Here is a 25,029-nt window from a genome sequence, read left to right on the forward strand (position 1 = left end):
GCTTGTGATTGCTATCAAGAAGATGGAAAAGAATAAGAAAATAAATTGAGAAATTCCCTTAGCTGTTTCTTTTCCCTGAGGCAGACTTCAGTGTGTGTATGTGACTAACTTAATGCTGTGTCTGGTGTCGCCTCTTCCTGACTTGCTCCCCAGTGGAATTGTCTTAATGAGAATTATGTGAAAACTGTGTTGCTATCCCGTAGGGGATCTCTGCAGAGGGCTGCTCTAAAGTGAGCTTTCTGTGATTTCGGTGTATTTGACCTTGATCGTATTCATTCAAGAAGAGGTCACAAAGATGCGCTTTTCTCTTCCTCCTTCTGGTGGTGAGAAGACGCTGTATGTAAAAGATGGCTCTTTGAGTGGGTGGTTTTCTTTGTTTCCTCTCCTCCTTGAGTGTAGGTTTTTTTATGTGGCCCCCAAACTCTTCCTAGTTGTATATATTCTTTTCCAGGTACCTTCAGGAGAGATTAAAGCAACTTCACGAAGAGGTCAACCTCTTGAAATCTAACATTGCCAAGTACAAGGTAGAAAATCATGATGATGACAGTGATGATTCACTATTGTACATCTAAATGTCATTCTATTTTAATTCTCTTTTATGTGCCAAAGGTATTCCAGTGCTTGCCTGCCCTCCCTGACAGAGTCCAATAAGAGCTTTAACTGAGGAACCAGGAAGAATTAAACCCAAAACAGCAAACACAACAAAAACAGCTTCTGCAAAAGCTCCTTCTATTCATTGCTGTTATCTGGGCAGGGTACGCTGAGATCCCCCCAGAATCTGGACATGGCCACTTTACAGCCTCAGTCCGTATTCAATTAGGTTTCTTATCTGGCTTTTTTAATAAAATGTTCTGTCGTCAGATGCTCTTTGTCTCCTAATCATCATCATAAGAAAATGATTTCTGAGAGAGGAAGAAGCAAAGACTGGGAAATCACAATCGAAATGATAATGTCCACGTCACACTGAAAGGACAGAATGTTGGAATTCGCCCCACTGTTACTGAGTCGAATTCCAGCGCCATTAGTTAGATAATATCTATTTCTGCAGATGTTAGCTTTAAGTGTTATAATTAGAAAAGCCTCCTGAGTTTCTCGCTTTGAAAATAGATTGATTTCTCTTCCTGAGGGTGAAGTTTTGCAGCAGTCTCGATGCTGGGGAGAGCCGTCTCATTTTCCTCGCTTTTGAGGTTTGCTTTTTTCTCAGGAGTCTCCGTGCTGTTCTGCCTTTCCATTCTGTGGGGGCCACGCTTGAGTTTACACCAGTCTATATATATACAGGCAGCCAAAGAAGAATACCGCTTTTAAAGTTGTATAATTAATACATAATTTTTAAAATGTATGTATGCATTCACTTACCAACATTTATTCAGATCTTCTATGTGCCAAGCGCTGGCTATACCGCACGTATCAATTTTAATGTAACAGTCAGTTCCATGAATGACACACACATACTTCCTTAATCTTGTGTCCACAGCAGATTTCATTAATCACTCACAGCTCTTTTTCCAGTCCAACCACAGAATCCTTCCAAACACCACTAATGATCTTTTGGCATCGGTCCATGCAAGAAAACCTCTTCTCCGTCTCATGTCTATTCAGAAGGAGTTTCTAAAACTAGTGACTTCACACATTAGACTGAGTTCTTGCTTCAGATTTGATTTAATTTAATGAATATACATTGAGTGTCTTCTATATATAGGCAGATGTAATTGCTGTAATTCTACTGGGTACTAACTTTAAAAAAAACAAAAACAAAAACAAAAAAACCTCTTTACCAGGTCCATAAAAATCATAATTCTTTGGTGGGGACTCTGAATTTGAAAAGTTGCGCCAGCATTTGGAGTTTGCAAAGAGTTCTTGTGTGCCGGATAGGAGGCATCTGCTGTAATTAGGTCTTCTTTCTAATATTGGCTTTTCTGACAGAGCTTTTTGTTTTCTCCCCATGCTGCTTTAGAATGCTCTTGAGAGACGGAAAAACTCGAAAGGCCAAGGTAAATCCAGCAGCAGTGCTCTGACTGGAGTCCTGTCTGCAAAGCAAGGTAGGGTCCATGCTCTGGGACGGACCATTTATGATCACAGAATTCTAGAGCCATGTTTTTACTCCATCAGCACATTGCTTTTATGTCCATGAAATGGGAATAAATAACATTTTTCAGGTTTTTTTTTCCAAGTCTCAAATGAGCTAGCCAGTATGAGTGTTCTGAAAGTGTAAAATACTGGACAAATGCAAAAGATGATTATTCTTTTAAAACACAACACCTCTGGTTTTGTGGATTAGGAACAGAGGTGATCCTTAGAATGGTCACCACCACCCCCAACTTCTGCCTGCATCAGGATTGCCTGGAGGGCTTATTAAAACAGATTACTGGGCCCCACCTCAGTTTCTGATTTAATAGGTCTGAGTTGAGCCCGGAGAATATGCATTTCTAAAAAGTTCCCAGGGGATGCAGATGCTGGTTTGGGAACCCTGCTCTGAGAGCTGCTGCATTAGAGTTTCTCAAAAACTAGACCCCTAACTACGCTCTCCTTTCCGGAATGTTTTCCCTTCTCTAATCACAGGGAGGTTAGCATCTCCCAGCGTTTGTGCCAGCCTCGTCAAGTTTCCGCTTTTCCCGGCCTTTATGATCAGACTAGAAAAGTCTCATAGCTGCTGGAATCATTTTCTCGTGGCACACGTGCCTTTTTCAAAGAAGCTTTTATTGATTGCAATTTTATTCCTCCTTCTTGTCGATTCCGATGAAAAATAATGATCGTCCAGGAACAGTCAGGGGAATAAATAGCAGAGAGCTTGCTTCTGACACTTAATTTTTGGGAATTCAGTTCTAAACATAAGCCTCAAGTGGACCATGCTGGGCTGGCCCACTTTGGGCTTGTTGGCGATGCGGGCCAGCAAGGATCACGTGACAGCCCTCATCAGAGCTACAGCGGATTAAAAAAAAGTGCTGAATCTCCAGCCTACCTAATAACCAATACACTTTTCCAAGCAACCTCTCTTTTCTCACTCAACACAAAAAGGACACCTTAGAATTCTTTTTGAAAAGAAAACTACAGTACTCTATAGAGATGTGAGGTAGCCCATCCAAGTACACCTCTGGGCGCCCTTGATAGCCAGACGTCCGTGAATGTTGAGGCCCAGTCCTGTTACCGACATGGGGAACGCCAGCTACACTCCAACACCATGGCTGAACGGTCAACCGGCACAACTTTTCTAGAAAACCATTTGGCACCCTGTTATGAAAAACCTTAAAAACCCTTTGAGCCAGCAAGAAATAAGTGCAGACATATGCAAGCACTTTGCTTCAAGAAAGTTCTTCCTACATTAGTTATAATTAAAAAAAACAAAAAATGGAAGCAACACAAATGTCCAGCAGTCATTAAATAAATTACTGTAGCTCTAAGCAGCTGTTACATTTTACATTTTAGTGGATATTCATGATGAGGCATAAGGTAAAGAGGAAAAAGCAGAGCTTTTTCCCAGTTTTGAAGAGAAACGGATGAATTTGGGGGTCTATGTATAGGCATAGAAGAAATGATTTTCAGAGGTATAAGGAGAGATTTATATATATATTTTTCTGTCTGGTAAGGGTACAAATAGTTGTTGTCTTTTGGGGTTATCTCTTCATTTCTAAAAATGTGCATATATAAAATATTTTATATTTTGTATTTTATATTCTAAATAATCTCCTGTATTATCTTGCCACCCACCAAGCATACCACATGGGAAGCTGATATTTAAAGCAAGGAGCTCAGGACTGGAGTCACAGTCATTTCCATGGCTGGGTGACCTTCAGCTAATGTTTTTACTCCATCAGCACATTGCTTTTATGTCCATGAAATGGGAATAAATAACATTTTTCAGGGGTTTTTTTTCCAAGTCTCAAATGAGCTAGCCAGTATGAGTGTTCTGAAAGTGTAAAATACTGGACAAATGCAAAAGATGATTATTCTTTTAAAACACATGTTGTTAAAAGTCCATGAGGGCTTCCTCCTTTTTGTTTAAACCTCACCCCTCACACTGAATTTTGTTTTATATTACCTTCGACACTTGAAATGGACCCTTCAATTACGATATAGTCGCATATAGAAGCCGGGAACAGATGGCAGCTTCACTGTTCAGGAAGATCTGACCTCGGCTTGCATTCTGACATTCCAGAAGGATTTAAGACTGAGTTGTAAATTTTATATCCTGCCTAGTTCAAGATCTGTTGTCTGAGGATCACGGGTGCAGTCTCCCAGCTACTCCGCAGTCCATTTCTGACCTGAAATCTCTGGCAACGGCCCTGTTGGAGACGATCCATGAGAAAAACATGATCATCCAGCACCAGAGACAGACCAACAAGTAGGTGGCTGGGCCCCTGGGCTGGGGGCGGGTGGGAGATGTGTGGGAGGAGGGCCAGCAGCAGTGGGTGGCAACCAGGTGGGACTAAAACCTTAAGGGAAGGAGGGATGAGCCCCCAAATCTGGAAGGAAACTTACTCAACTGCAGCTATGCTTCGGAATAATGACAGCATCCTGGCTCTCAGGGGAACCAGCTGAAAGTAATGCTGATTATCGTGTATTGAATGCCTACCCTGAGCCACGCCCTGCGTAATGCATATTGCCTGGCTGATTCTGATAGTGTTCCTGCCTGGGTAACTGAACCTGCTCTCCTCCAGGTCCCCTTGAGGGAAGGCACCTCCTCGGTGCCATTTTAACCTTACAGCATGGTTCCCTGGGGCTCTGAATAGCAGCTGGGCCTCAAAGGGAATCTCACGCCACTTTTCCAGATCAACAACAAAATGGTGAAAAGGAACAATAATTAAAACAGAATCTCTTATCCGGTGACTATAAACATGTGGACTATGTTGGGCAAAATCACACAAGTTAAAGTAGCAGTTAGAGACAACAGGAGCAAAAATTAAAGTGTTCAGAGAATGGCGACTAAACAACAAATTAAAGCAACAAATGTTGCAAATAGGGCCGGCAACCCACAGTCACACACCACCCAGTATTCAGGAGGTCCCTGCACTTGGTCTCATGCTCCAAGGTCACCATCTTGAAATTTTTTTTTTTTAACAAGGGGGCCCCGAGTTTTCATTTTGCACTGAGCCCTGCAAATTCCATAGCTGGTCTTGCTTATAAGACCTACCAGGGGAACCAAAATGAAATACAGGCACCAAAAGGCTGGGTTCCCAGCAAGAAGAAGAGGGGTTGGGGAATCGGGAGCCCCAGCGAGGCGGGGGCACAGGAAGATAGGCAGCCAGAAAATGATGGAGGGTATTGTAAAAACAAAATAGCAAAAAGAGAGGCCGGGAGTGAAGGGAAGATCATGCCGGAGATGAAAATATATATAAAAGAAGACAGAGAGCAGTGGAGGGAGTCTGGGCAATCTTAAAGGAATGACAAGGGTAATTTATTGACAGAAGTTTTAAAAATTCTCTTAAAAGAAATCTTAACCAAGGACTGAAATGGCCAGGTGCTAAAACGGAAATACTCCTCAGGGGAGGAAGGAGAAATGGGAATCTCCCCAGAATAGGTACGAGATCTATTTTATTCAGACAGAAATCCCCTGCCGGCGCAGCGTTCCCAGGAGCCTTCTTGTCCTCACCAGCTCCCTGCAAAGCACTCACTGGGGCTCCTGCAAACCTTCTCAGGTCTTCTAAACCCTAGTTAGTTCTCAGCAGGTGGCCTCAGCCCCTCTTTTACTGAGAAAACAAAGCCTGCCTATTGTCAGCCCACAACTTACTGCTCCCCTGAAACCCACATCTGCCATCCTCTCCCTCTGGTCTCTGGGAAACACACGGACCCGCCATCCCCACTGTCTTCCCTTCTCTGGGCCTGACTCTCCTGTGACCTCCTTTTGCAGCCTCTTCAGTTCGGTCCCGCCTCCTACTTCTGCATCTTCACCAGGAAGCCTCACAGATCTTCCTGAACCCACCCAAAAGGGTTCCCATGAATTCCAGTCACCTCAGATCTTTGTGAACAGGAAATCACCTCTACTTCTTTAACAGACACTCCATCAAAGTGTGTTCTGGAGGGGCACCTATGTTGGAGTTTTTAGAGGGGGTGCTTGTTTAGAAATGTGGATTTGGAGGGTGTCCTGGAGGAAACGTCAGGATTCTGGATTTTAGCAAGCGCCTGGTGACGCCTTGGGCAGGAACAGAAGAGCACCTCAGCTTTAACACCTCCCAAGACCTCTTCTGAATTTTCCATAACAGTCTTCTGCTGAAGGTCACCAGGACCCCTACACCCCACTTTCTGAATCTCTCTTTTCTATAATTTCTCTACATCCCAATTCCCATCTTTTTGGATTCCTCCGACTTTCTCCACTGCCTTATTCCCTTCTCCCTCCTTCTCTCTTTCCCCCTCCTGCCCACCCCAGGCCGCCTCCTCCTCCTCTTGCATTTAGTCCTCCATCTTCTTACCCCCCCCAGGGGACCTCGTTCCCTCTGTCTTTGCTTCCATTCTCTGCCAACTCTTCGTAGCACTCCTGTCCCCACCTCACCATCAAGAGCAAGACCCACATTTCCCACTGCTAGGTTGACAGTTTCCCCTGATACTTTTTCAGTTCCTCAAATGTGATGAGTCTAGAATCTGGAGCATGCATTCCTTAGTACGTTTTAAGACACTTCAAAATGCTTGTGCCCTTTCACACAGAGGGTCTGCTTCTAGGAATGTAGCATAAAGAAAAAAAATCAGAATGAAGCCCTAAGATTTATACATAAAGTGGTTCACTGTGAATTCATTTATAAGAGTGGGGAAAAAAATGGAAACAACCCAAATATTTTAAAATTGAAGAATGATTAAGATTACAGGAAATCCATGAGGCAGAATATTATTCAGCCACTTAAAGCGTCATTTGAGGAATATTTAATGTGCTTTGCCAACCATCCAAATAACTAGGTTTGACATCACTCGGGTTGAAGCTGTCCCAAGGCCAGAATGTTGGTCTATTTTGGTCTCTCTTTTCTCCCAATACGTAGGAAAGGGCTGGGCCCACAGCGGGTGCTCATTGTTTGATGAATGGACGATTGAATCGTCTTCAAACTCTTTGTTCCCGCCCTAATAATCATATGCGGTGGCCATTTAGCTTTATGGTTTTCATGCATTCATGTATTCAATATATATTTCCTGAGTGCTTGCCATGGTCCTTCAAGGTACATCTTCTAAATGCCCCCTCTGCTTTCTTTCTACCGGACCATCACCTCGTCCTTGGGAAGATTCTCCCATCAGTCCTCCATCCTCAGACCCCAGCCCCACCTCTTCCAATGCTTACCTGGACACTCTCATAGCCACTTGACAGCTACAGTTCCAATCACGACACAAGCCTCCACTGAAGAGCTAGGCCGAGTCCCACTGCCTACCAAGCTCAGCATCCCCACGCGGTTGGCCTGACCCTCTTGCCCCTTACGACAGATTGATTTCCTGATGTGTTCCTCCCATCCCCCACTGCAACACACATCCCCAGGTTCCACGGGCTCCCACCCTCTGTTGAGAAAGATAGACATTTTCATTTTGCTAGGCTTATTTTTTAAAGTACCTTTTCATTATTAAATTATTATTTAATAATTTTGAACCACCTGATGGTTCCCATTTTAAAAAGCTAAACAGTAGATCTCCAAACTACAGCTGTCTCTCAGCCACCCAATTCCCCCTCCTGGAAGAAACCACCATTCATCACTTTTTATGTATCCTCTCCAAGGATGCATATATAAGCAAATGCATAATACATTTATATAGACACACATAAGTGCTCATATGTATTTATACAGATACAGATTTTCTTTTTTCTTTTCTTTTCTTTTTTACAAATTGCAGCTAGTGTTCGTCAAAAAAAGTTTTCTTCACCATCTCCAACCTTCCTTTTTTTCTCTAGTAACAATAGATCTTGAAGATTTTTCCCTATCAGTACATAAAGTCCCTAATGTGCCTTTTTTTTTTTAATACTTTGAGGGTCTTAAGTTTTCATACTTTTCAATAAATGTTTTATTTGTGGTATGGAAAGAAACAAATTATACAACAGATGGAGTGGGGGCTCAGAATAAAATTTAAATTTGATCTGCTTGCTGTTATCCCCAATGGTTTAGTAATTAAAATAGTAAAATAGCTCTGTCTGGGTGTAGCATTAGAAACAATACAGGTGTTCTGTTCTGTAAGTGTGTGCTCCCCCTACCGGCACCCCCCTGCCTAGCAGTTACCCCTCTACTACCCCCACCACCCACCCACCGCCCGCCCCCAAGGCCCAGTGGTCAATGGGACATCTTGAAGAATTGATGAGTGAACCCAGGACTTTATATTTTGAGAGGATGTTCTGTTAATAAGCATTTTGCTTGAAGTACTCGTTGCCAGAGTTTGCAGTTGTCTAGCTACTGTGAAAGAAGGGATGTGGTTCTTGTGTCTTATGGTGGCAGAGCAGCAATGGAAGAGGCAGATGTTAAAGAGGACTATCTTACAGAACACATCTGGCTCTCCAGCCCTTCCCAGCCAGCCGTCACTTGGCAGGTGGGGTGGCAGCGGTGGTGGTCAGGACATGAGGCCATGCTGCCCTTTCACCAGCCTCTGTGCTGTGCCTCAAACTGGTACCTGCTCTCTCCCTTCTCCGGCCAATGGTGAGTCGCTTGGAATTTCAAGACCGTGGAAGCAGCAGAAGCTGTCACGGATCAGAGCAGAGACTCAAAAGAAGGTCTCCTAGCGTGGAGGTGGGGAGCAGGGCCCTCTGTGTGGGGCCACGGCTCTTCTCCTCTTTGGGTCCCAGCTCCGCCCAGGACCCTCATGCAGAGATTCCTGCTCTCTGTGTTGTCCAGAGAGCAGAGACAGAGGCACAGTGGTGGCCAGTTCCTGAGTTAGTTCCGTCTTGCAGGTCCCCTGTGACATTGTTATCATCAGAAACTACCCCTGCAAATCCATCCAGAGGCCTGGTGTCCCGGGGATGTTCCTGGACTACTAGGTGGACGTGTGCTAAAACCTCCCCTGTCCTAAAACAAGCCATAGCGAGCTAAAAACTTTATTTTAAAATTGCCCCCATCCTACCGAAAAAAAAAAAAAAAACCCTCTCTCAAGCCTGTTTATGCCTCAAGCTGCGGCCCTGGCTGTCTCCTTGGATTCCCTGCTAAACTACTTGAAGAGTCATCTATATACACCGCTTCAACTTTCTCACAGTCTGCTTTTCTCAACCCTATCACTTGGATTCTGGATTCCACCCTTCCCCTGTCTTGTAACAGCTCTCTCAAGGGCCAGGCACATCTTACTGACCTTTTTCATCCTGTGTGACTGCTTTCTAGACTAAGGCAATACCGCACACTGCCCCACCTGGAACTCTCTCTCCCCCTGGCTTCGGGGCCCCATGTGGCCCAGCCTCTCCTCTTTCCTCTCCCCTTGTGTGTCTCCAGCCCTTTCCTGCCTGCACAGGTGTGCTCCGGTTGCCTGTCCTGACCTCTCCCACTCTGGTGGCAAGTAGACCCACCCCCCAGCGCACTCTCATCTTTGCCCTAGCAGATCTTTCCCGTCTCCCACGTGGCCAGCTGTCTGCCCGGATGTCGCGTGGGCATCTCAAACTCCTCATCTGCCTCCTTGTCACGACTCCATTCTTCTGGCTTCCCTGCATCCACTGGCTTGTTGCGGCCATCATTGTCACCGCCCTGGGCCGTACTCTCCGAACTGCTCTTCCTGCTTCACCTCACACTCCTTCCGGTTCATTCTCAACCCCACGTCAGGAACGGTTTCCCTGAACTTCATTATGCTGCTTCTCTGCCTCAAAGCCTTTAGTCTCCCTCTGCGGCCAATGAGTAAAAGTCTCAACATTCTCAATATGGCCACAAGATCATTCATGATCTGGGTCCCTACTGGCTGCCCTGGGCTCATCTTTCATTTAATCTTCGCTTCTGCACCGCAGTTCCCCTGAAACACTTGTGTATTTCCAGGCCCAGGTTTTGATTCTGGCCCCTCTGTCTGCCAGCTGTGTCACCCAGGACAACTTGGTTGGCCTCTGAGTCTCAGCTCCCTTATCTGCAAAATAAGCATAATTAAGAGCTACCGCACTGATTGTCGCAAGGGTCTAAGTGAGATCATATCTGTGAGCATGTGATTAGTAAACAGCCACCGTTATTAAGGCCTCCCACTGGCAGAGTACGCGTGTGCGTCTATGCACACGCCTGTCCATCTGTCTCCCACCAGATGGAGTCCCTCAAATATGGGGACGGGCTCTGCTTCTCTTCATTGTCCCCTACAGCCTCAATGTTTTATATATATATATATTTTTTTAAATATAGTCAGTTTACAATGTGTCAATTTCTGGTGTACAGCACAATGCTTCAATCACACATGAACATACAGATACTCGTTTTCATATTCGTTGTCACCATAAGTTACAAGATATTGAATATAGTTCCCTGTGCTATACAGCATGAACCAGTTGTTTACCTATTTTATATATATTAGTTTGTATCTACAAATCTTGAGCTCCCAATTTATCCCTTCCCACCCCCTTCCCCCCTGGTAACCATAACTTTGTTTTCTATGTCTGTGAGTCTATTTCTGTTTTGTAAATAAGTTTATCTTTTTTTTTTAGAGTTTACATATAAGTGATTTCATATGTTATTTTTCTTTCTCTTTGTGGCTTACTTCACTCAGAATGACAATCTCCAGGTCCATCCATGTTGTTGCAAATGGCATTATATTGTTACTCAATAATTGTTGAATTGGTTGAACTACATTGAACGGATCCTGTTTCTACTTCTACTGTCTCCATCTGTGAATACTGCCAGCTGTTAAGACTCAGATGGCCCTCTTCTCTCCCTGGGCTGTGTCCCAGCACGTTCAGTGGCCCAGCTGGCGTTCTGTTTGGTGTAAAGCCAACCAGGAAGACACTCTGTCACTTGAAGCATCTTGGGCTATATTCTGCAAGCCAGCTGTGGCTGCATTGGTGTTTCAGTTTCGAAGGGTTCTTAAAGAGAACTTGCCTTAGGCATGACAACGCTGGTTTTACAGGGCCCTTGTGGGATTCTCGGTTAAGAGCATGCACTTCGGAGCCAAACTGAGGTGCAGGTAAAAAGCCAGACACTCACCACCAGCTGAGTCCTGCATGTGGTGGGGTTAAGTTAACTAACTTCCATACCTCTGTTTCTTAATGGGAGGAGTAGAGTGTGGTGGGTGAGAACACTGGGGGTTAGGAAAAGACATGCTTTGAGATGAACTGTGTGTCCTTGAGCAACTTGCTTAACCTCTCTGTTTGTTAGGGTCCACATGTGTAAAAGGAGAATTTTTTAAAATGCAGAGTTTTTGTCAGGTCAGATGAAAAAAACTGCACATTCAGTATGTGTTCAGCAGGGGCTCTGACTCATGCCTGAGGCTCAGGAAAGATTAGTTGCTGTTTTGTGTTAACCACAGTGCAGTTGTCATTGGTGGCTTTGGTGTTACTATTGCCACTACCACAACTTCCACTGGATCCATTTTACTACCTCCAGCCCTGCATCAGATGCCTGTGTCAGGCTAAAGATAAAAGCAGTCAGCACTGACAAACTTCCGCAGAGTCCCTGAGAATAGATTATTGGGGACACCAGCAAATTCACCTCAGACCTTTTCTGGGAGACACGGCTGTCTTATCCAGGAACATCAGAAAAAATACAACTGAATGTCTCTTCACCACGCCTTTGAACATTGATCCTTCAGTGTACACAGAAGAGTTAAGCCTTATCTTTTGTTTCCAAGAGGCAGCCACATACAGATGATCTGATCTCGTTAAGAAACAGGCACCAACTTGAACACTGCTGTGATTGCATCTCAAATCCATCAGCTGGTGAAAAGGGAGGTTGGATCAGAAGGTCTGAGCAAAATATTGAAAGTGAGATTACGAAGAATGGTGTTTATTGAAGGGTCAAAGAAATGAAAGCAAAATAGACCCAACAAATAGAGTGAAAATTGAAAGTAATTGATAAAGACTATGCAGAATTTAAGACTTAAGGAAAAGAAAAGGGAAAAGCTCTAAGTATCTAGATGAACAAAACCACATATAGTAACGTCAAAGAGTTCCCTGTGAACTCGAAGGGAATATTAATTAAGATGCTGCAAGTCAATTCAGGTAAAATAAGGATGCATCCAAAGCCATATATATATGTGCAGATATATGCATATTCATGTCTTGGTATGTATGTGGGTGTGTGCAGCTATCTCTGGAATATAAAGAGAGGTAGGAGAACAATTCTGGCATTCTCGTCTCTCCTGCTGAAAGGATTTGAAACTTCACTATTAAGGTGATTTCCGCATCATTTTAGCACAGCAGTGCCAAGAAAATCCCCCAAAGATAAAGACTGGCTGTTCAATTTCCAAGCCAATGGAAAGTGATTGAAGTTTTAGATGACTATCAAATCATTTCCCAAGTATATTTAATTTTGTGTAGAGTGACAAAGGGGAAATATATGCCCACATTTATGTCTTTCCATGCATATAGACAACATTTGCCTTCCAAGTAAACAGAGTGATCTTTTCAGATATACATTCCAGAGCTTAAACATCATGGAGGAGTCAAGATGGTCACCTTGGAAAGCAATATAATTGTTCTAGTGATTCTGTAACTGCCGAAAGTACTTCTGAAATGCCTGTTTTTTAAAATTCTCTCCAGAGATAATTACAAGCCATGAAAAAAAGGAAAGCATTTATTTCATCACATGTTTCTATTGAACGCCTGCCGTCCACCGTGCATTGTGCTAGCGATCAGGGCTATGGCTATCCTTAAGACGTAGGTTAGGGCTCAGACGGTGGATCTTACTACTTTATTGACTCAAAGTAACATTACGAAGCATGTTCATCCATCTTACTTGTTCTCTTGGTTGTTTCAAAACTCAGACCCACCCTCAAAGAATCAAGATGTGATACTACTAAGAGTATTTAAAGTTAAATGTCATCTTTAGCAATGAGCAATTCCCAGACAGAAATGATGTCAGATGTTGGGCAGTGGTGGACTCGTTTGGCTTCCCAGCTGTCTTTGTGGGAGAAGATTCACTTGAATGGCAACATTTTAGTAATTTTTAAAATCATTTTTAATCATTCACTTATATTTTCATACATACTTCAGTAGACTACGTGTCTGCGCACATATGTATACATACATACACACATATATACACACGTATATATTCTACACACACACGCACACACTCTGTTTTTAGCATATGTCTTAAATCTCAAAACATTCCTCTATTAGGGCACTAGCAGGCTTCCCAAGTTGCCTGCCCACAACCCTAAGAGCTAATGAGGCAGATGTTCGCTGATCTGTCTGCCGCCTTTTTCTCCCCTTTTCCAGAATCCTCGGAAATCGGGTGGCTGAACTGGAGAAAAAATTAAGAACCCTGGAAGTTTCTGGTTTGTGGAGCCTTCCAGGTAAGCAGAACTTTGTGAAAATTGTCTTACTTTTTTTTTTTAAAAGGATGCTCTCACATAATTTGCAAAGCAGGTTTTGCCTTTTTAATGTTCTTTTATTTGAAGATCATTGCTGAGAAATGTTTTAAACTTAGAAACCATTTTAGAGGAAATCAGAAAAAAATTAATAAATATGCAAGTTCTCATCTGTGGACCTATGAAGTTTTGCTAACCTAAATTCTGAAATTGTCAGTGTGTATGTCTGTATATGTTTTATTTTTAACTTTCGTGGATATGGTAAATTGCTTCATTTTTCACCCGTAGGTGTCTTATAAAGATTTGTTCAATTTAATCATCACCCCTTAAAAATGCATATAAGAACTTACAAAAAAAAGTATTTAATCATCAGTTCTAAAAATGAATGTACAAACTTACAAAAACTTGTTCAATTTACTCATCAGTCCTAAAACTGAACATAAGAACCAACAATTGCTTTAACCCAAATTGCACTTTATAACCTCCTCTCTTCCTCACCCCATTTTTACATATCTTGAAAATCAAAATTTCCATCAGAGGTTTTTTTCCCAGTTGTGCAGGGTGTAAAGAAACTGATGTTTCACTTTAATTAGCTATATTTATCCTGTTTGTCTTGGAAAAACAGCTCCCGTCATGAGACCCTCGTCAGCCATCCCCCTTTTTCTTTACTTCTCCCAGAAACTTGTATTTATCATTTTCTACCACCTCCTCTTTCCCTGGAAGCAACTGTGTACATATATTTTTAGCTACTTAACCTTTCCATACAAACTCTTCTCTCCCCTTGAATCCTATCGGTTGCTTCCTTGTAACATATGAGAAATGAAAACTGCACAGGGACGTGGACAAAACCACATGTTTTCTTAATGTAAATTTGAATAGCCGCCTTAGGTTGCCTGGAAGTGTGTTTCATAAATTGGAATTTTTAGCGGAGATCCCTTGAACTTGATGTCAAAAGACCTAACAGACCTAATTAGTGGCAAGTGCCATCCTGGGGATTTGAATGATCCATTTTGCACAAGAACCTTTTGATGCAGTTAAAACCTTATCCTCTTTGAAGGTCTTTCTTTTATTGCATTGAATTTCAACTCAGTCAGGCAAATTTATCATTTATTTGTGCAGTCAGATTGCTATTTCTGTGCATGTACTGGAGTTTGGGTTTTTTTTTTTTCTCTCCAAATGACTTAGTGAGATTCCACAATGTTTTATTTCTACAACTTATGTAAAAAGATGGGAGTTGAATGAATGAAAGAATGCTGGGAATTTTCTATCTCTGCTGTTGTTTGGTCTAGGTTAGAATGGCTATTATGCAATAACAATTGTTTCTTTCCTTTCCTTTTTTTTTTTTTTTTTTTTTTTGCTGCCTGAAGGCCTGAGCTACAATGTTTCAGTAGGATTTGGGAGTATGTTCTATTTGAAATATCTATGTTTGTGGCTAAATAACAGTGCATTAATATCATCCCTGCATGTAAATAAATAGAAATGTATTCTCTGTGTCTTTATCTTTGCACTTCTCTGATTAGGAAAGACCATTGAAATAGAGAATTCAATTAGTACAAAGTAAATATTAAGCGGTAAAATTAGTTTTCAGGGTGGTGGCTGAATGGATTTTATGCCATCGTCGTGTTTGTTCTAATCTCTGGCCTCTACATAGTTACAAAGTAGGAGGACAGAAAAAAGAGTGGCAATTCCCCCGATCTGACACAGCTTATGTAAAGGCAGTAGCATTGCCCTGGTGCAGTGATGAAGGATGTTGTAATGAGGCATCACCTAATGATCATTTTCAAACCATGGGTGGGGGAGGGGAGGCCTCTTTCAGGGCAGATCAGACCAGTCCCCTCTATCCATTATTGTTCTCAGGTTTCCATTTAATTTCCTGAAGGGCGGAGCAAGAGGAAGTATGCTCTTTTCCTCCTCCTCCTCCTTCTCTTCTGCCTCTTTTTCCTCTTCCTCTTCCACCTTTTCCTCCTCTTCTTCCTCTTCCTCTTCCCCCAAGTAAGAGCCAAATCATAGTATTTCAGCCAGCTGGAGGGGACTGAGTTCCAGTGGTTTCAGAAAATTGTTTGCGCTCTCTTATTTACCAGCATCCTGAAAAGATCAGTGTCTTCTCTAATAAATCAGCCCATAATATGTTGTTACCTTTTTGAGCATCAACTTTTGTGAATTCAACTCTGTACCAAGCATTGCAGACCTACCTCTTGCCCCCTCTGAGAATCAACAGTCCCACTAGGGAAGTAAGATGAATATACATCAAATAGTGAGAGGAAAGCACAAAATGGTACATGATTAAGTATTAACTAAGTGATAAAGATGTTAATGTGTGAGGGAATAATGTGATGAGTCATCAGATGCTAGACCGTGAAGGATGGCTGAGAGCAAAAAGTTCAAGGATGGCAAATACTCGGTATACATTACACAACACCATTCCCATGCCAGTGGCAGACATTGCTAATCCATCACATCACTCTTCCTTGCTGATCTCTCATGTTAGCCCTCAAAACAGTCTTCCATGTTGGCTTTCCAGGCAGCTACCTCCTGGTCAGAGTTGACATGTGAGAGAAAATATTTTTGCCTTTCCTGATCTAGTGTAATCCCCTCATTTTACATAAGGAAACAGAAGCTCAGGAAATTAGATGATACCTGAGGCCACAGAAGCAGGTATTAGAATTCAGGTGTTCAGATCTTCACTTCCATGCTCCACCTGTACTGGGGAATTACAATTCAGAGGAGAGAGACAGCGGATAGATCAGATTAGCTAGGGACTTGTTCTCAAAGCAAGTTGGATTGGAGAAGAGTTCAAAGCTGGAACAATCTCTTCTGAGACTCTCATGGACCATGGTGAACTTGGAGCATGCTGGGCTTGCAGGGTGCCATGGTTTTTCTTTGACTCTATTCTTTCTCCCTCGCCCTCTCTGCCAACAATATATAGCTCTTGACGTTGTTTGATAGAGTTGGGGCAACTGTGTGATCTTGCTGGGAACTAGACAAGTCTAACAGATGTCAAAGCCACATAGAGAGATCACCTGGATAGCAAAGTGTCCTCCAGACTATTTAGCAAGTCTCTGAGAGGTATGAAAGGAATGGGGCTATTTTGAGGAATCCACAGGGCAGGCTGATAGGCCACACGCTTCAGGAAGGAACGACCCTCCGTCCTCCCCAGCTCCCTACATATCGTCCTCATTCTCCCAGCCGTTTCCTGGCGTCTGCAGGTGAGGATGGTGTTTGGGGGGCCTGAGGGGCAGTTTCCTGCATGTACGCATACTCTGAGAAGAAACACTGAGAGCCACAGAAAAATCTGGCAAGAGCAGAGCCTGGCTCTTGAAGCTTTTCAATTTAATTCTCTGTTCTCCACTCTCAGCATCAGCCTGAGAAGGAAAATGTGTATTTTGAAAGTAGCTGATACATTTTGGAGAAGGAGATGAGCGATGCTGTGTTATGGGGAATCCAGTAGGGCTTCCAAAAACTCAGACACCAGTTGAAGGGAAGGGCCTGTGTGACTTATGTTGGTTGTGGTTTGAATCTAGTTTGTGTATCACCCTCATGTCACTCCTCATCCCCACCCCGCCCCGCCCCGTCCCAAGGACCAAAATGGAACTAGGAGACAGCAGACCGTCAGATTAGAGCTCAATTTAGTCAACACAGATAGAACCTGGGTTTAGTCAGAAACAATAAACTGAGAGCCTTCTAAGGAAGGTCTTTGAATTCTTCAAATATGTTACAAAAACCCAATCTTGACATTTTACCAAATGATAAAATGGTCTCTGCAGGCAGGGATTTCAGAAGGTATTTCTTTTCTCTTCAACCCCCGCCTTGATTGGACATGGATGAGGAGTGGCTTCTGCTTCCCTTCTCGGCACGCCTGGTGCTCAGATTCTTAGAGGAGTTTAATGTGCTGGTACCAGCGTTCTTGAGGAATCACTGATGATGCCCTGTAGCTGGAGGGACCACGGAGACATTCAGCCCTAGAGAGTCCCTCACAATATGAGGACTGAGGCTCTCTCTCTCCGGCTGTCGTCATCACCCAGCTGCAGCCAGCTCCCAACTCTGCCCATAACTCTGACTCTTTGGCCACCAGCACAGAGGGGACTTGGAAGGTTGGATGCAACACAGAGGGCAGAGTGTGCCTCTTACTGAGTCCCTGTAAGGATAGAGAGTTTCCAGCCTACTTGCTAGAGAAAGATGGGTCAGGAATTGCCATCCTGTCCCTGACTTGGGGAGAGTAACTTGCCCTGGTGGAGAGAAAGAAAAGAAGTCAAACTGAGGCATCTGCTATGGGTTCATAACAGCCATTAGTCCCTCGAGGTGTTTCTAAATTGTATCTTTGCTGCACAAGGGGAGACCTGATTGGGTTGACTTCATTGTGAGAACCTCTTAACAATATCCCAAGCTGCAGCTCAATGGTCCTCTTTGGGAAGCCTCTCCAGACCTCCTGAAGATTTCTGGATTTTTTCCACATGAGACTTCAGGGTCAGCTCCTATCAGATGTCTCTTCTCCTGGGATGACCCTCAGATAGCAGAAGCCAGAGAGTGCTGGCTGCTCATAGCACTCTCCATCAGCCTGAGGCAGCTGCGAGCCCCATGCTTACCAAGACGTCAGGATTCCCAAGAACGCATCAGCTGTGTATTCAAACAGCCATCTGCTATTTATGAAGCACCTAGTGTATATCCAAGTCTCTACTACGGAACTGGAAATCGAGTTAATAGGACATGGCCTACGGGAGGGTAGTATTTAAACAAGTGGAGGGCTCAGAGGTGCAGTCTGCGATTTGCCTGGCTCTCCAAGAGTGAACATCTTTACCCAAATACCATTCTGTGCTCTGGCAACCCTGAAACCGAGCAGACTCATAGAACTTTAGAGCTTCTGATCTGAGCCCCAGAGACATTCAGTGACTTGGCTTCAGATAAGGTCTCACCCAAAGTCAGACAGCTGAGCCTGGAGCGTGGGCTGGGCCACGGCCCCTGGGCTTTTCGCTGTTGGCATGGTGGTTCCCACTGAGAGAATGCCCGGGGCTCGTTGGCAGGGGTTTGGGATCAAATCCTGCGTGTGGGGCCCTCCTGACCACTGGGGCAGCATCACCTCATGTGCTCGTGTTTTGTGTCTGTGTGTCTGTGTTCGCCAAGCTCACGCTTCAAAGCCACACCTCCCTGCTCCTCACCTCCATGACTCGCCATGGCCTTGAAAACAGAGTTGTGATGGTTTTCCTTTTCCTTCTCTTTGCCTCAAACGGTCTCTCTCCCCTTTGGGAGTTCATATGAATCGATAAAAGCGTTTGCCTGGTGTGCACCTCTGTGTTCTAAGTAGAGTTTCGCTGTTATCATTTGGGGAATCTGATACTACCTGCTTTATGACAGTTATTACTCAGTTTAAGTGACCACATGGAATTAAATCAGACCTGCTGTGTACGGCAGTTCTGTCTACACTCTAAAGTAGTCATTTCAACACGTGACATCTATTGAGTGCTGACGTGATGTCTCCGAGCTTTATGTGGACCCGTTCACTTTCTCACCGCCCTCCCGCGTAGTGGGCGCTGTTATTCCTCATTTTACAGACGAGGGCTCTGAGGCTCAGAGTGACTTGCCGGAGGCCACCCAGCTAGCAAGCGATGGGGTCCAGAACCCAAACAGGACAGCATGGCCCTCGAAGCTCCACTGCTGTTGGGATTGCTATTGTCACACCCAAATCAGAGCCACCCAAATTTCAGCAGACATAGCAGGCGGCCCCTTACTGGTGGCACTTGTGGGCAGCCATGTCCTGAGCGGACTCTAGGATTCACAGACAGCTGGCCCTGGACCTCACTGCCCTGACCTCACCCTGCAGAAAGGGCCTGCCAGCTGTTTCCCTTCCCCAGCACTCCCTATGTTTGAGGAAGGTGCCCTGTCACCCAGACAGCCAGCCTCTTGTGTAGGGGTGAATGTGACCACGATTCCACTGGTGACATAATATTTCCATTTTCCCCTTTTCTGTAACAGGGGGCAAGGACACCATACTGTTCGGCGACCCCACTTTTCCCACCATGCAGAGGTCGAGATCCCCGCTGCTGAAGTTCGTGGAGCAGCCCGCTGAGAACAAAGCGAGTCCCAAGGACGGTAAGCAGACCTTGATTTCTCGCTCTTTGGCTGGACTGTGCCTGGCACAGGGGCTCAGCGGACATCAGTCCTTCCCCTTCCCACGGCTTCTGCGGTACCTCATGTTTCCCCTTATTGCGTACATGGGTTTGTCTTGCTTGGAGCTTCTGGCAGAAGAACATGGGCCCCTGCACTCTCGGTGTGGTGGCACAGAGGTTACAAGTGAGGGCTTAGACCCTCCTGCACTGTTAGTGGGAATATAATTTGGTGCACCCACTATGGAAAACAGTATGGAGGTTCCTAAGAAAACTAAAAATAGACTTACCCTATGATCCAGCAATCCCACTCCTGAGCATATATCCAGGGAAAACTCCAATTCGAAAAGATACATGCATCCCAATGTTCATAGTGGTACTATTTACAATAGCTAAGACATGGAAGCAACCTAGATGTCCAGCGACAGATGACTGGATAAAGAAGATGTGGTATATATATGCAATGGAGTACTACTCAGCCACAAAAAAGAATGACATAATGCCATGTGCAGCAACATGAATGGACCTAGAGTTTATCATACTAAGTGAAGTCAGACAGAGAAAGAAAAATACTATATGATATCGCTTATATGTGGAATCTGAAGAAAAAATAACACAAATGAACTTATTTAAAAAACAGAAAGAGAGGAGAGGGTTTAGCTCAATGGAAGAGTGCATGCCCAGCATGCATGGGGTCCTGGGTTCAATCCTCAGTACCTCCATTAATAAATAAATTTACCTCCCCCCAAAATAAAAAAGTAAAAAATAATTTTTAAAAAAATCTGAGTTTAAAAAAAAAAAAAAGAAAGAAACAGAAAGAGACTCACAGACACAGAAAACAAACTTATGGTTACCAAAAAGGAAAGAGGTGGGAGGATAAATTGGGAGTTTGGGATTAGCAGATACAAACTACTATATACAGAATAGACAAACAACAAAGTCCTACTATATAGCACAGGGACCTGTATTTAATATATTGTAATAACCAACAATGAAAAAGAATATGAAAAAAGAATATATATACATATATGTATAACTGAATCACTGTGCTATACACCAGACACTAACACAACGGTGTAAATCAACTATACTTAAAGAAAAGAGCAAGGGCTCAGGATTTGAACCACTGGGTTCATATTCCAGCCCCACGTCATACTGGCTGTGAGAACTTGGACTAGTAAACTTAGCTCAGTTTCCTTACCTACAAGATGGTGAGGTGATGGTGCCAACCACAGGGAAGTCTTGACACATTGCCTGGCACATGGTAAGTGGTCCAGGACTCAGTTGACTGGAGGGAAAAAGCTTCTCTGGCAGGCACACTTTCTGGAGGCAGTGTGTTTTGAAGGGGATCAAGGCCCCATTTAGGGTGCCAGATGAAACAACAGGGGGAAGAACCAGATCTCCTCCTAGGTGGCAGCCTTGTTTCCCCCACTAAACTGTCCTTCACATCTTGGTTTTGCTCGCCTTCCTTCTCCACCCACAGTGTGGTTGTCAGCTCCCAAGATGGCCCCAAATGAGCTCCACTTCCTGGTATTTGTGCCCTGGTGTCATCCTCTCCCACCTTGTATCAGGGTTGGTCTGGGCGATGAATAGATTATGGCAGAAGTGATGGTGTGTGACTTCTGAGCTAGGTTATAAAAGACGTGGCATCTGCCTTGCTCTGTCCTGGATCACTCTGGAGGAAGCTGGCTGCCATGTCTTGAAGGGACTTGAGCAGCCCTACGTGCTCTTCACGTGGTCCGGAGCTGAGGCCTCCAGCCATCAGCCACGTGAGTGAGCCATGTTGGAGGCAGATTCTCCAGCCCCAGTCAAGCCTTCAGATGATGACTACACTGGTTAACATTTTAATGACAACCACATTAGAGACCACCAGCAAGAACCACCCAGATAAACTGCTCCCAGGCTCCTGGGTCTTAAGCTGCTAAGTTTCGAGGTTTTCCTGCCTCCCAGAATCTCCAGGCTTCATCCTATCTTCATCCTGCTGCTGCAGGGCGAAGCTCCTAGAGTGCAGCTTTCCATCATGCTTGTGCTCTGCTCACAAATCTCTGGTGGCTTCCATCTGTCTCTTGTTAGCAATTATGTAACAAATCACCCCCAAACTTAGAACTTAAGGCAACAGCTATGTATTATTTATCATGAGGCTTTGAATCAGACTGCTAGTCTGAGCTGGGTTCAGCAAGGCTCACTCATGCTGCGGTACAGCTGTGTTTTGAAACCTATCCAGATCACACAGATTAGTGCACAGAATGGTAAGAGGAGAAGCCAGGACAAGTCTGGGATTTCACCAGAGAGGTTCCCCAAGAACACACGAGGAGAATTCCTGGAGAGAGCTCCTGACTCGGTGCTTTCCACACTGGCCGGAAGATCAGGCTGGGCCTTTCCAGCCAGTAGCATGTGGCTGACTGCGAGGCTGGCCTGTAACGCGCCATGGCCCGCTGTGCAGTCTGGGACATGACTTGGCTGGTGTTCATCCCCTGCAAACATCCAGTGTCCCCGTGGAGATCCAAAGCCCTCTGCCTTCTCTGGGCTCACTGAGTCCCCGGAGGTCCCGCGCCTTCTAACGTGACATGGAATCTGAGCCTGGCTTGATTTTCACAAGGGTGGCGTAAGTAATGGCCTGATTCAAAATGATAGCTTCCAGAGTTCCATCATTAGCTCTCATTGTTCCAACCCCATCCTTCGCCAGCTCGGGTGGCAACAAGGAAGCACTTATGTAGCTGCTGTCGGTATCTAGGGTGGCCTCATCACCGCTGCGTCTCTGATTAATTCCGACTGAAATCAGCTCACACTCGGGAGGACAAAGCCGTCAGAGACCAGTTAAGATGAATGTGCCCTTTGGGCCAGTGGGTGGGGGAGGACCCATTTTTAGGAGACTAGCAATCTTTTCTACGAAGAGCTACTGTTTCTTCATCTTCTAGAGAAAATGTCTTTCCTTTCCGCACTGTTTGTGTGCTAATGCATTTGTACTGGCTGATTGCTTCATCATTATTGATGTGTGTATTGTTATTAATAAGTATTAATGATACTAATTCTGTTTGCTAAAACAGCACAGAATAATTACTATTGGGGGTAATAATGTTTTCCTGTTCTGAGCTAATTCAGAAATCTTTCTTTTTGGAAATAGCAATACTATGCGTCTGTTCTCAAAGGAAAAATAAAACTCCCACAGCTTAAGAGTCAACAGAATCAGAGAGTTAAAGTAAAATTTTGCTCCCACAGCAAGTATCCAGAGGTCCTAGTTCCAAGAGCAACAGTCAAAGTATCTTCAGTAACTTTTCTTTGTTGTCTGAGAGTGACTTGAATATACTGTTTAGATATCTTCTGGATAAACAAAAGGGAGAAGAAGATTGGTAAATCCTGGTGTTGACCCGTAATCCAGTCTCAGCCTGGCCCCTACAGCTTTGTAGCCTTGAGACTGAAAATCTAGGCTTTCTCAGAGAAAACCCAGATAGGACCAAACAAGAGAGTTACAGCCCTGTCCATCCTCTTACGGCAGCTGTGTCTGCACTTATGATGATGACAGTGGTGTTGCTCTCCCCCCAACCCCCAAAAAGTTGAGAAGTTCTCGCTGGTAATCTCAGAGGTTTGCCATTTTAAAAAAGATTCATGCGTCTGGACATGAGCGGAATGTCATCTAAAGAAATGGCACAAGGCAAAGGACTGGCGACCAAAAGGCCCTGGTGTAATGAGACCACCTTCCCTTAGATGTAAATTAAGGTACAGAAGATTGACCTGACCCACAGTGAAAACACTGCAAATGGTTTAGGGGTTAGGTTGTTACGGATAAGGTTAATTAATTTTTCAGGGGCACCAGAATATACTATTAAGTGTCCTGGAAGAAGTAATTTCATAAGAGTAATTTCCAGAAGGAGTTTATTCATCTCACGTTGGTGAAAAATTCAGCCACGGAAAGGACCATAATTTACTCCTTTTGAATAAAGCTTCTTGCACGATGCCGGAAACTTGCTCATTTTGACTCGGTGCTTCCCATGTCTCCTGCACAACCACTATAACATTTGTCATTTGTTAGCATGAAAATGATGTGATTGTTTCTCTGTGTGACCTCAGATGTAGCTAAACGTTTGTGTGAGTTAGAAATCTCTTTTTTTCTGCAAGTGCCATTTTAAGAACTTTTAGGGTAGCAACCTGAATGCAACCTGGAGCAAACGAATTCGAGGATCGCTTCCATTTATTAATGGGTGATATTTAAATATATGTACTCCTATATTCATTTATTCACGCATCCATGTGTATGTCTGTAGATTCAAACATTTAATAAGCTACTTATTGCACCCCCCACCATAAAACACTGGCAACGTTAACAAATTAATCAGATGAGATTTTATACTTCAGGTGGTTTTTATAAGCTAATTATACATAAGTAACAATGGAAAGGTAAAAAAGTAAAAAGTATGAAGTTCCCTTAGAGTTCCAGACACAACCTTGTGGGGATTCAGACAGTGGGGAGAGTACTTCCCGGCAGATTAAATCAAATAGGCTTCATGAAGGAAGATCAAGCTCACTTTTGAGGTTGGTCATCTGGATGCATCAAGGAATGAGAGTCATGGAAGAATCAGCCACCAAAGCAAAGGTGCAGAAGGCAGGGCTGCATGCCCTGGAGGGTTCAGTGTGGCTGGAGTGTAGGGATGGAAGGGGAGTTGGCGTGGCAGGTAGATGGATGTTGGGTCACTGAAAGCCTCGACTGTCAGGAGAAGAGCTTGGGCTTTGTTGCTAGGGCAGGGGCAGCCTTTGAAGGTTTTAGAGCCAAGGAGGGGAGCGCGTGGCTGGACGTGTTTCAGTGCTAGTGCTTCTTGCACCGTAATGTGCACCCGCGTCACCTGAGATCTTATCAAAATGCATCTTCTGAGCCAGTAGGTCTGGGGTAGGGCCCAAGACCCTGCCTGTCTAATGGGCTCCCAGATGAGGCTGCCAATGGTGGTCCTCGGACCCTACTTTGAGTAGCAAAGCTTTAGGGAAGGCCCCTCTCCTGACAGGTTGGATGACAGCAAGAGGAGACTATCAGCAAAGGAACCTGTCAGGAACCAGCCCACGTTATCCTGGCTGAACAGATCTGAACGGTTATTTTTTTAAAAATCAAGGCTTGCTTTATTCACTCATTTATACATTCACAAATGTCACTGTAAACATGAGTAATGGTCTTATTTTCAGGTGTGACACTTACTGAGGCCAGCGAGTTCTTAGGAGAGTAATAACATAGTTGTCCGTGACTAAACACAGGCTTTCAAGTGTATAAAAGATTGGGTCGAATTTCTGTCCCTGGGGAATTTCTATGGTCATCAAAAAGGCTAAAGAGAAAGAAAACAGCTTCTTTTGAATGTGAGAAGCAAAAAGATATCAGAAGAACTAGAGGACTGGGGTGTGAGGGTCAAGTTCTGCCTGGCTGAGCTCCCGCGGTCCCCTTCCCCAGTGACCAGCCTGTCGGTTGTCACACCCACCACTCTGTCTACAAGCGTCTTCTCTTCCTTCATTGCTGTCCACCCCTTCTTCATCTTAGCTGTTTCATTTCAGTCTCATGATCCATCTGATCTCACTCATATCTCAT

The 25,029-nt window shown here is 44.2% G+C and overlaps 1 protein-coding gene across 5 annotated transcripts in view; it reads left to right on the forward strand.

The window, feature by feature from the left end:
* CCDC149 (coiled-coil domain containing 149) overlaps nucleotides 1-25,029 on the forward strand; it is a 96,491-nt gene that overhangs the window by 65,100 nt on the left and 6,362 nt on the right. For all 5 annotated transcript variants that reach the window (XM_072945639.1, XM_072945632.1, XM_072945640.1 and 2 more), the window contains exons 7-11: nucleotides 452-524; nucleotides 1,955-2,039; nucleotides 4,195-4,339; nucleotides 13,277-13,353; nucleotides 19,336-19,452. In XM_072945639.1, the coding sequence (XP_072801740.1) occupies nucleotides 452-524; nucleotides 1,955-2,039; nucleotides 4,195-4,339; nucleotides 13,277-13,353; nucleotides 19,336-19,452 (497 nt within the window). The remainder of the gene's footprint in view (nucleotides 1-451; nucleotides 525-1,954; nucleotides 2,040-4,194; nucleotides 4,340-13,276; nucleotides 13,354-19,335; nucleotides 19,453-25,029) is intronic.

This window comes from Vicugna pacos, chromosome 2, assembly GCF_048564905.1.
Source record: "Vicugna pacos chromosome 2, VicPac4, whole genome shotgun sequence".
NCBI classification, from domain to species: domain Eukaryota; kingdom Metazoa; phylum Chordata; class Mammalia; order Artiodactyla; family Camelidae; genus Vicugna; species Vicugna pacos.